This window comes from Sylvia atricapilla, chromosome 29 (assembly GCF_009819655.1).
Source record: "Sylvia atricapilla isolate bSylAtr1 chromosome 29, bSylAtr1.pri, whole genome shotgun sequence".
NCBI classification, from domain to species: domain Eukaryota; kingdom Metazoa; phylum Chordata; class Aves; order Passeriformes; family Sylviidae; genus Sylvia; species Sylvia atricapilla.
Window position 1 is genome coordinate 623,689 of NC_089168.1, and position 11,781 is coordinate 635,469.

Below are 11,781 nucleotides of genomic sequence, written 5' to 3' on the forward strand. Positions count from 1 at the left end.
GGAGGGTTTAAGTGATGTCAAGGACCGTCTTATCCCTCCCTCCCATGGCCCCCCTCACGCTTCCTGGCACTGGGTGTCCCCCCCGGCAAGGGGCAGCAGCTTTGCTCCGCCTTGGAGCCCCCCCTGGAGGGGTGCAGAGTTCTGTGAGGAAGGGGGAGTCACCCCAGCTCCCTCCCTCGGTGCCTTGGGGGGCAGCTGGGGCTGCCCAACTGCCCATTCTGCCTCTCCCCACTGCAGCCACTCAGCCCCACGGCACTGGGGTGCAATGGGGGCCCCCAGTTCAGCCCCATGGCCCAGGGTATGAGTGCGCCATGGGGACCCCCAGCTCAGCTCCACAGCACGGGGCTGCAGTGGGGATCCCCAGCTCAGTCCTTTGGTTTTCGAAATGATGGAGACCACCAGTTCAGCCTCAGCATCCCCTTCCCCCCTCCCATGCCCCCCACAGCCAGGATGTCACCAGGCTCCATGTGAAAGCAGAAATACTTTATTTTTGGGGCAGCTCTGGCCCCCCAGGGACAAGGGTGACACCAGGAGTCAGGTGGTGATAAGGGACACGGCCAGCACTGGCTGTGTGGCACCAAGTATGCTGCAGAGGGGTGGGGTTCAGGTGTTACCCTCACCCCCAGCACCCTCTGCCAGGCCCCAGCACCACTCAGAGCTGGTGCCACACGTGCCCTGAGGACTCACCCCGGTCATCAGCCAGGCCGGAGCCACTGAGCCAGTTCTCCAGGATGGACAAAACCCCACGGCATAAACCAAGGAGCAGCAACCGTCAAATTACAGGCTAGGCCAAGCCAAGCTCCTCCCACAGAGGCTTTCTGGAGGTGAAGGAGGGGATCCAAGCAGAGTCACTGTCCCAAAAGTGCCAGAACCCACGGTGACCCTGCCTGGGTGACACCAGCCCTACAGCGCCAGCGTGTCCTTGATGAGCCGGCGCATGGTGGTGGTGACTGAGGTGCCCAGGGAGTCTGTGATCTGGTAGGAGATCTTGTACAGGTAGGGCTGCACGTCCTTCAGGCTGGTGTCGAAGACATTGTCCACCTCGGACTGGGTGGGCATCTTGGGCAGGTACTCGTGGCGGTTCATCACCTCCACGATGTTGATGATCTTCTCGCAGAGCTTCTCACCCACCTTCTCGCGGCAGATCTGCCTCTCCTGCTCGTTTGCCAGGTTCACCACGTTCACCTTGATGGTCCAGAGCTCCCAGGGGATGCACTCATCTGAGAAGGGCCACCGTGACTTCTTCTTCTGGTAGAACTCCAGGGAGATCTGCCCCATCCCGTCGGAGCCAGAGCCGCGCAGCGCATCCTGCGTGACAGCACGTGGTTCAGGGGGGAACAGGGACTGACTGAGCCCTCCTCGGGCACATCCCACTGGGTTTTACAGAATCACACAACATCCTGAGTTGGAAGAGATGCCCAAGGATCATCCAGTCAAACTCCTGGCCCTGCACAGGACACCTCAACATCCCCACTCTGTGCCCGAGAGCGCTGTCCAAAGACTCCTTGAGCTCTGGCAGCCTTGGGGCCTTCACCAAATCCTGGGGAGGTGTTTCAATCACCCTCTGGTGCATTTTTCCCAATATCCAGCCTACCCCTTCCCTGACACAGTTCCCTCGGGCCCCGTCAGTCTCCCAGGGAGCAGAGATCAGAGCTACTCTAAGGATGAAGCTGATGAGTCTCCTCTCAGTCTCCTATTCTCCACCTGAACAGATCAAATGCCCTCAGCAGTTCCTTGTGTGGCCTCCCCTCAACACCTTTTACGCTCCCAGTTTCACCCCTGCTGGCACCCCCTCACCTTGAACTCCCCGACAGCCTTGCGCAGGGCGCGGTCGAGCTCCTCGGAGGAGACACGGACGTAGGCGAAGTCGATGAAGTCACAGTCCACGTCCTGGGTGCCCACGGTGCCGATGGAGTAGGTGCCCTCCTTCTTGTAGTGGAACTTGCCGGTGCTGCGGTGCAGCAGGACGGTGTGGAGCACGGCCAGCATGGCCTCCTCCACCTGCCGCCCCTCCACCGACACCTCCAGCACCTCGGCGCGGCAGTTCATGGCAGGGCCGGCGCTGGAGGGGCCACAGCAGCGGCTGCTGAGGGGACACGAGGGTGGTTACAGCCCGGCTTGGGTGACAGCTCCTCTGCCAACCCCCTGCATGCTGGTGTCCCATTCCCCACAGGGACCTGGTGTGGCCCTCCTGGTAACCCACAGGGACCCAGACGGCCTGACTGGAGTGTCCCACATGCCACAAGGATCCAGGCACCTTTGGTACAGGCCCCCCCTTAGCCCCACACAGACCCAGATATCTTCAGTCTGTCACATCCCACAGATGTGGATCCTCCCACACATCTCACAGAAGCTCGGAGGGTCCAAGTCTCGATCCCTCACAGGGATCTAAGTGTCCCAGGATGTGCGGGCCTCCTCCGCAAGGTCCGAAACACCCTGGTCCGGTCCCCTCACAGCCCAGTTCGCGCCCGCCCACCTCACAAGGGCCCTGTGGTGCCAGTACAGGCCTCTCAATACCCCACAGGAATCCGGATGTCCTGCCTTGAGCCTCTAAGAACCAGGAGAAGCCCAGATGTCCTGACGTGGTCCCCTCACAGCCCAGGGCGGTGTCCCAGCCTGCCTCCCCCGCCAGCACACAGAGACCCCAGGAATCCTGGTACGGGCTCCGCAATGCCCCAGCGGGACCCAAATGTCCTGGTCAGGTCCCCTCAGGGACCCACAGCACCCCAGAGGGACGCGGGTGTCCCGGAACGGGCCATCCTCACCTGACAGCGGCGCGGGGGGTCCCGGCTGGGCCCTCCCAATACACCGCACAGGTCCAGACGCCCCGACCCGAGCCCACCTCAGTGTCCCAGCCTCAAGTTTCCTCCAGGCTCCAGGCCCCGGCTCCCCCTCGGTCCCCGGGCCCCACTCACCGCCCGGGCCCGACCATCTGACGGCACGGAGGGAAATGGCTCATCCCATGTGCGCGGGGGGGTCACAACACACCGGCGGCCACCACCGAGGCCATTCCGGCCCTGGACACCGTGTTTCACCACTCTGGATTTGATTACTTGACTGTTTTGTCCCTTCCGTGCCTTTCCCGGCGGGTGGAATCGTCGTTGTGAGTCCGTGGGTTCCCCTCTCCCCGGCTTGGTTCGTTCCCAGGGCCATAGAGCTGCAGTGCCGGAGACCAGAGCGGCTCAGCGGCTCCATGGCGCCCCCTGTGCCGGAGGAGGTACTGCAGCGGGCGGGCGGGGCCATGTCCCCCGCTGACCCCTGCGGGGACAAGGCGACAACAGGGGGGGACACGGCGGGGACACAGGCCAAAGAGGCGCTGACGGGGCCGTGGGCACCACAGGGACACGGGAGACACCTGTATGGGGGACAGGGATATGGGACAGCAGGACCATGGGGAATAGGGACGGATGGACACAAGGGACAGCGTGACGCAGGGATATGGGGACGTGGGACGCAGGGGATATTGGATAAAGGGACATGAAGACTAGAGGGACAAAGGGACAGTGATATGGCTGGATATGGGAACAGGGGGACACGTGAATTTGGGGACACAGAGCACAGGGTGTAATGGAAGCAGGGACATGGGGACTTGAGTGACACAGGAATGAGGGATGGATGGACATGAGAGACACAGGGGATACTGGAAACGGGGACCTCGGAACATGAGGGATGTGAGGACAGAGGGATAGATGGATGGATGGACATGAGGGACACACGAATGGGGACATGTGGATTTGGGGCACTGATCGGCCACGCTGCCATAGGGACACATGGCTTGGTGTCAGTAGCAGCAGGAATGTGGCCGTCACCGTGCGGGGAGCCGGGCACACACCGGGACAGCCACCTCTGTGGCGTGGTCGGAGTTGTCCACGGAGCTGCTTTAACTTCACCCTGTTGATACAGTCCCTCTTGCGGCAGCCTCTGCCAAGGGAACGGGGACAGAGATGGGGACAAAGTGGGCAGAGGCCAGCCCTGAGCAGTGAGGAGGGGACTGAGACGGCCGGAGCGGAGCCGTGCCGAGCTGTGCCGTGCCGGCTGACAATCCCCGTGCCCACTGTGTGCAGCTCCGCTGTTCCCCACCCCGACTCCTGTCCGCGGCCCCGCCGTGCGTCAGCGCTGTCCCCGTGGCGGGGGCGGCGGCAGGGGGACAGAGGGACCCTTGTTGTGTGTCACTGCGGGGCGCCCCCGGCCCCGCGCCTCAATGTGGCCCTTGTTCCGCACCGGCCCTGGGTATCCCCGTTAACTTTTGCTCCGGGCCCAGGCTGTCCCGAGCAGGAGGAAGGGGACAAGGCGGGCGACACATCAGCCGCGCGTGTCACCGCTCCTGCCTTGGAACTCCTGGCTCCGTCCCCAGCTCCCGGGATCGGGACCCCAAACGCCACCACCCCCCCGCCGGGGCTGGCCCTGCCAATGGCCACGTCCCCAGGAACACGAGCGGGGGACACGGTCACGCTTCTCGGTTATTTTGGGGAGGATAAATCAGGCAGGCGACAGGTGCGGGGCAGCGGCAGCCACCGCCGCGGGGGTGAGTTCAAGGGCAGCGGCGTGGGCAACGTGCGGCTCCGGCGTCGCGGCTGTCCCCGGCTCTGGAGCCCCGGCTGTCCCTGCCTTTGGCAGCCCGGCTGTCGCCGGCTCCGGTGCCTCAGCTGTCCCCAGATCCACCGGCCCGGCTGTCCTCAGCTCTGGCATCCCGGCTCCGGAGCTCCAGCTGTCCCCGGCTCCATCGTCCCGGCTGTCCCAGCTCCAGCGCACCGGTTTTTTTTCCCCAGCTCCAGCGCCCTGGTTTTATCCAGCCCGTGTCCCAGCTGCCCCCAGCTGCGACATCTGCACTGCCCGAGCCCCGGCTGTCACCAGCTCTGTCCCCAGCTCTGTCCCCAGCTCCAGCGTCCTGTTTGTTCCCACCTGCAGCTCTCCTGGCTGCCCCCAGGAGTTCTGGCTGCCTCCAGCTCCAACATCCCCACTCTCCCCAGCCCTGGCACCCCGTTTTCCCCCGTCTCCAGCGCTCCTGCTGTCCCCAGCCCCGTTGCTCTGTCCCCCATCCCCGAATATTAACTAAATGGGGACACAAGGGACAAAGGTCCCACCCAGTGGCTCTCACTGTACGTACAAGTTTATATACAGAAAATGGCCAAAAAGAGGGAAACCCAGAAAAATATATATAAAGGGGAAGGGGCCGAGGTTGAGGGGGTCGGAGCCACCCCTCGCCCGCTGCCCCCACTCTGTACAGGACCCGGCCGGCGCTATTTACATCAGGGGCATTTTTACAGGGGACGGGAGCACCGCGCCGGCGATGCCCCCGGGGAAGACGGCACCGGGGCTGTGCCCTGGGCCGCGAAGGCACATGGGGCACCCCCGAGGGTGCCCCCGAGAAGACTCAGGCATCTGAGGGGGGATCCAGATATCCTGGGAGTGATCCAGAGGGGATCCCTGGAGTGAACGCAGGGGTGGTCCCAGGCATCCCAGGAGTGATCTAGGGGTGCCCAGAGGGCCCCAGGCATCCTGTGGGTGACCCAGGGGGGATTCCAGGCATTCTGGGGGTGATCCAGAGGTGCCTGGTGGGGACCCAGGAGTTTTGGGTGCGACCCAGGGAGGGAGGTCCCAAGCATTCTGGGGGTGGTGCAAGAGGGAGTTCCAGGTGTTCTGGTGGTGATCCAGGGGTGTACATAGAGTCTTGGGGATGGCCCGGGGTGGGGTCCCAGGTGTCCCAGAGGTCATTCAGGAGTCCACAGGGAGGTCCCAGACATTCCAGGACTGATCCAGGAGTGACCAGGGCAGGTTCCAGGCATCCTGGGAGTGATCCAGGTGGTGCCCAGGTGGTTTCTGGGCATTTTAGGGGTCACCCAAGGGGGTCTCAAACATCCCAGGGTTGATCTAGGGGTACCAAGTGGATGTTCCAGGCCCCCTCAGGGGTGACCCAGGGGTGCCCAGGGGGTTCCCAGGCATCCTTGGACAGAACCAGGGTTGCCTAGAGCAGGTCCCAGATGTCCCCAGGTGGGTCAGGGCCTCACGGCAGCCCCTTGCCCGGGACTCAGAAAGGCAGAGTGTCCATGAAGATCTTGTCGACGATGGGTGGTGGCGGCACCAGGTCCTCCAGCTTGAGGTAGAAAATGCGCTGGAGGCCCTGGGTGCAGAGGCTGCGCAGCTCTGGCAGCTTCCCCAGCAGCTTGGAGAGGCAGCTGGAGCGCCCGGGCTCAGCCCCTGCTGCGGCCACGTGGTCCTTGAGGCAACCCACGATGCGGTTCTGCAGCTCCTCCACCCGCTTCGGCTCCTTCAGCCCGTGCCGGTCTGGGGTTACACACAGGGTGTGGGACTGCAGTGACAGACACAGGGTGGGGACGGGGACAGCGAGGGGCGTGGAGCTGGGGGTCTCACCTGTGATGATGACGAGGGCGGCAAGGCAGGAGAAGGAGGGGACATCGACGCTCATGCGGTGCAGGCTCTGGGAGAACTCGAGGATGGCGTCGATCCACTCGCCGAAGCCGCGCACGCACTGCTGCCGGTGCAGCACCACCCCGTTGCAGAAGATGAGTTTCCCTTCTTCCGGCTTCGAGCTGCCAGCACAAATCCAGGTGTCATCCCTCGGCACACCTCGGGCTCCCCCTGCTCTGCGCTGCCCCAGGGCTCACCGGTACGCCAGGCGCAGGATAAAGAGCTCCAGGAAGGCTGACTCCAGCAGAAGGTCCTGGTCCTCCTTGGGCAGCTCGGTGAATCCCTGGATCTTCTCAGCCCACTTGCGGATGACGTCCATGGAGCCGGTGAGCAGGTCATAGAACTGCTGCACGTCCACCGAGTCCTCCTTCTCAAACGGGCAGGGTGCTGACTCCTGGAACTGGGATAGAAATGGGTCAGGATTGGGAGGGGCATAGGTGAGGAACTGGGATGGTGGGATAGAGGTGAGTCAGGAACTTGAATGGGTCAGGAACTGGGACAGGGGTGGATCAGGAATTGGGATGAGGATGGGATCAGGATCTGGGATGAACCCAGGTCAGGACCTGACAAAAGGTTGGGTCAGGAGCAGGGACGAGGTTGGATCAGGAACCACAATGGGAACAGGATCAGGGTCTGGGATGGGGATGGGTGAAGAACTGGGATGGGAACAGGTCAGGATCCAGCCCCAGCCACAGCATGGAGTGGCACCAGCCCTACCTTGGAGTAGTCGAGCTTGGTGGCACTGGGGATGGAGTCGATGTGTGCCCGCACCAGAGAGGTGATGAGGCTGACCGGGGACGTGTCTGGCGGCTGTTTGGGCTTGGAGGGGAGACGGCCCCGCCGCCCCTTCAGGCTGTCAGTCCGGACCACTGCGGTTGGGACTTGCAGTGAGTGTCTGTCCTCAGTGCAGCCAGAAAGGCTGCAGAGCAAGGACTCCCCGCTCCTGCTGGGGACCCCCCACCCACGATGGGACCCCAGTACCTTCTTTGACCATGCCGACGGCCAGGCACTTCTGGAAGCGGCAGAACTGGCAGCGGTTCCTGCGCCGCTTGTCCACAGGGCAATCCTTGTTGGCCAGGCAGATGTACTTGGCATTCTTCTGCACTGTGCGCTGCGGGTGGGGAAGGAGCGGCCGAGCTCAGCCTGGGGCGCCGAGCTCCAAACAAAAGCCCTTCTGTCCTCCCCTGCCTCCCGCTCCAGCCCAGCATCCGGCTCCGTGTCCGTGGGGAGGGCTGCTCGGCCGTGCTCTCTGCCCTGCCCCTCCCTGGGGCACCCCGCAGCATCCCCCTGCTGCCGCGAAGCCCCGTGGGAACATCCCGTGCAGCACGTGGTGAGGTGACGGGGGTCCCCTTACCTTGAAGAAGCCCTTGCAGCCCTCGCAGGTGCGCACGCCGTAGTGCTGGCACGACGCGTTGTCCCCGCAGACGGCGCAGCGGCCCTCACCCGCCCCGGGGCTGCGCACCTTGGTGGGCGCCAGCGCTGGCCCCTCCAGCAGCGGCGAGGTGGGGACCAGGGGCAACCCTGAGAAACCCCTGGGGCCACCTTGGCTCGGGGGGAAGGCATCTGTGTCCAGCAGCCGTGGGTCCACACGCGGCGAGGGACCCGGCTGCCCCTTCAGGGTCGCGGGAGACCCACCAGGGCTGGGGGCCGGAGGGCCGAAGGCGAAGAAGGGGGGCTGTGACCCCCCGCCCTTGGCTGCCTCAGCCCACGGCTGCCCACCCTCGTAGTTTGGCAATGGCGAGTACGCCCCGAAGGAGCCCTCCCAGCCTGGGGCCTGTGGGGGCTGGAAGCCTGGCGTGGCGGGCGAGGGGATGGAGCAGGGGCTCCCGTAGCAGTCCGAGCCACTGGAGGAGAGGGTCTCATCTGGCTGCCCACCAAAGGCACTGGGATAGCAGCCGTACACCTGGAAGTCCTCCAGCTTGAAGGCGGTGGCAGCGCTGGACTGGCCGCTTGCTGGCAGCTGGTAGAGGAAGGCGTCAAACTCGCCGGCGTAGCCCTCCATGAAGGTGCTGAAGCTGGGCAGGGCGGGGGCGGCCGCCAGATCGGCTCCAGCCACTTCCATGGGGAATCGGCCGCCCTCGGGGCAGAGCAGTTCGGCCGGGCAGCGCTCGCAGGGGCCAGTGCCCGTGGTGCTGCACTGTGCCTGGATGCAGGGCATCTCTGTGGGGAGAGAGGGGCATCAGCGGGGACGTCACCACCCCTCACTCATCCAGGCAGAGGATGGAGACAGGGTGGGAAACGTGGGAATTTCCCCAGGACTCCCCTCGTGCTGGAACTGGACCCCCATAGCCACCCACAGCCCCTATGGCCGGCGGCCACCACTGTCCCTGGGAAAGGTCACGGCACAGCCAATGGGTGCAAAGGACATTCCCCAAAACGCTGGCTTAGCAAAAGCCCCCGAAAGGGAAGGAGGGAGGAATGTGGCCAGCGGATTCCCAAGCCCTAGGGCTGGCCAAGGGAAGCCCGATTTGGGGCTGAACAAGGTTTTGAGGATCCCACTTCCACTATAACCCCTTCTGGGGCTTCTTGGGAATGTCAGTGCAGGCAGCCCTCCAGGTGAGGGGAAGAGAGCTCCCTCCTCTGTCCCTGGAGCCCCCCGGGGCTGTGCAGGGGTCTGGTGAGACATAAGACAACCGGAGTCCCATGTCCAGCTGAAAGCCAAGCCAGAAGTGACCCTAATGGCAAGACGATAATGTAATTCATCTCGCAGACCTTTAAAGGTCACGCTGCACTGGCCCCCGGCCACGGTCCTGGCACGGCCCTGCTGCCAGAGCCCCCGGATTCCCCCAGCCAAATCTGGGCAGCTCTCTCGGGCATCAAGAAAGCCGACACCTGCCAGGAGCTGGGTTTAAAAATACCCAGCGTGGGTCCAGCTCTGGCACCCACGGGATGGCACCAGCCCCCAGCCTCCTGCCGGTGCCCCAGTGCAGTTTGTGCATGTCCAACTGGGTTCAGAGGGGACAGTGACCCCTCAGCTGCCTCCTGTCCTCGAATGAAGCCAAGGGGACCTGAGGCTGCGCTGGGGACACGGTCCCAGGGGACACTGTCTGTGCCAGTGGGAGTTTTCCTTGCCTACACGAAAATCCTGGCAGATGCAATGCCTCGAGCCTTCCTGGTCCCGGTTGTTTCAATGCTTTTGCTCTCACCCACTCGCTGACAGCATTTGGGGTCCCCCCTGCCCTGTCCCCCCCAGGGACCAGGCACAGATTCCCGCAGCAGCCTCCACTCTGCCCACGGCCGGGCTCTATTTGCAGATTCCTCATTTGGGAGCGCAGGCAGCTGCCTGTGCCCAGCCCTGAGACTGCTGCTGCCTGCACGGGCGGGTGGCAGCCGCTGGCACCAGGCCCCGGGCCGCGGGCGGGCGAGAGCAGCCGGTGGCACCGGGGGTGGCTAACGCTGCCCACATCCCTGCCGGCACCTGCTGCCCGGTAATGCCGGAGCGGCTGCCGCCAGGCCCGCGGGGGCAGCGGGGGGTTTGCCTGCCGGGGGCTGGCTGCCTGCACATCTCCGCTGCCAGGTCCTGGTGCTGTCGGCACATCCCTGCTCGCAATGCCAGGTTCCTGGTGCTGCCCGCACGCTCCTGCCTGCCCCTGTGCTGCCCACTCCAGCTCCGTGACCGCTCTGCTCAGGGATCCCGGGGTGATGCCCGGTATGGGGTGACTCTGTCCCCCGCAATCCCCAGAGACGAGGATTTCCTGCACATGCAGCTGGCTCCGGTTGAGGTGCCGTGATGGGGGAACCAGCCCGGTCCCCTCTGCCCCAAGTAGCGGCTCCAGGTCCTGCTCAGCTCCTCACAGCGGAGCCGGGTTGGTGTCGGGCTCTTCCCGGGACGCTCGGGGCCGGGATCTCTGGCTCTGCCAACTCCCGCCGCGTGCGCGATCCCCGGCTCTTGCCGGTGCTACCGGGACGTCCGATCCAGCTCCTCCCGGTGCCACTGGGACGTCCGATCCCGTGCACCTCCCGGCGCCACGCGGGACGCCCGACTCGTTTCCCCCGGTGCCACTGGATACCCACAAGGGGCGGTCCCGCACACCGCGCCCCGCCAGGTCCCTTCCAGCAGGACCCCCGAGTCTCGCCGGTGGCACCGAGGGTTCCCTTCCACAGCGCGGGACGCGCGAGCCCCGGCTCCACGGGGACGCGCCAGCCGGTTGCCCGTAGTGCTACTGGGACACCCGACCACATCCACCTTGCAGGACGCTCAGTGCCTTGAGTCCCCGGTACCACCGGGATGCCCGACCCAGATCCCCTTGGTGCCACCTGACACGCCCGATCTGAATCCCTCCGGTGCCGCCCGGGACAGAGGCTCCTGTTCCCCCGGTACCGCCGAGACACCGTTCACCTCCCGGTGCGCGCAGCCCGCCCCCGCTGCCGGCACGACCCCCTGTCCCCGGTGTCCCCGGTGTCCCCGGTGCCCCCGGTGCCCCCCGCCCGGTCCCCGCATCCCGGTGCCGCCCGTACCCGGGTGCCGGCGCGGCGGCGCTCCGGTTCCTGCTCCTGCCACGGCCGCTCCGCGGGCTCCGCCGGGCTCCGGCCCCGCCACTACTTTCTCTTAAGCGCTCGGTGACGCGCGGGGCGGCGCGGGGCCGGTGACGCACGGGGGGGGCGGCCCCGGCGGGGGCGCGGCCGTGACGCACGCGGGGTTCCATTGACGCACCCGCGGCCCCGGCTAAAAATACCCCCGCGGCCCCGACTAAAAATAGCTCGGGCGCCCCTCGCTTCCCCACATATTCCCCCCCGGGGCTCCGGGGGCCGCCGCCGGGGGCAGGGAGGCCCCGGTGTCAGGGGTATCCCCGGTGTCCCCAGGGTCGGTGCCCCTGCGGTGTCTCCTCGCTGCTGGTACCGCGGGGCTGGCGTCCCTCGGTGCCTCCATCCCCGGTGCTCTCTTGCTGCCGGTATTTCCGGTGTCCCCTCGTTGCTGATACTCCGGTGCGCGCATCCCCGATGCCCCCTCGGTGCTGGCATCACTAAAGTGCCCACCCCGGGTCGCCTCTCGGTGTGGGTATCCCCGGTGTCCCCTCGTTGCCGGGGGATACCCTGGTGCCCCCATTCTCCGTGCCCTCTCGGTACCAGTATCTCCGGTACCATTATCCCAGGTGTCCCCTCAGTGTTGGCATCCCCGGAGCCCCCTCGGTGTCGGTATCTTCGGTGTCCCCATTCCCGGTGTCCCCCCCAGTGCCGCTCTCCCCGGTGGTCCCCCGTACCCCCGGTGCCGCTATGCCCAGTGCCCATCTGGGTGTCTCCGGTGCTCGGAGGCGCCGGTACCCCCGGGTCTCCTCCCGCTCGGTGCCGGCTGCGGGGGGAGTGACGCGGGGTCCCGCCCCCGCCCGGTCCCCGCGGGGAGCCCCTGGCCGG

At 65.5% G+C, this 11,781-nt stretch overlaps 2 protein-coding genes across 5 annotated transcripts; both read right to left on the reverse strand.

Annotated features, from left to right (window-relative positions):
* Positions 1-468: 468 nt before the first annotated feature.
* On the reverse strand, positions 469-3,083 carry ATG101 (autophagy related 101). 4 transcript variants are annotated; one of them, XM_066337489.1, is made up of 3 exons: positions 2,916-3,083; positions 1,798-2,083; positions 469-1,308 (listed from the first exon to the last, which is right to left on the reverse strand). In XM_066337489.1, the coding sequence occupies exons 1-3, from the start codon at positions 2,957-2,959 to the stop codon at positions 904-906; spliced, it is 735 nt and encodes a 244-aa protein (XP_066193586.1). In that variant the 5' UTR covers positions 2,960-3,083; the 3' UTR covers positions 469-903. The 4 variants fall into 4 exon arrangements, with proteins under 4 accessions (XP_066193586.1, XP_066193585.1, XP_066193589.1 ...); XM_066337488.1 differs by having other exon boundaries at positions 1,798-2,086; XM_066337492.1 differs by lacking the exon at positions 2,916-3,083 and adding an exon at positions 2,766-2,907.
* A 2,009-nt stretch (positions 3,084-5,092) lies between these two features.
* NR4A1 (nuclear receptor subfamily 4 group A member 1) lies at positions 5,093-11,091 on the reverse strand. Its single transcript, XM_066337485.1, is given in 8 exon segments — positions 5,093-6,285; positions 6,373-6,551; positions 6,627-6,829; positions 7,147-7,298; positions 7,411-7,540; positions 7,784-8,589; positions 10,888-10,925; positions 10,927-11,091. Coding segments are annotated over 8 exon segments (1,914 nt in total). The 5' UTR covers positions 11,076-11,091; the 3' UTR covers positions 5,093-6,028.
* Positions 11,092-11,781: the final 690 nt, after the last annotated feature.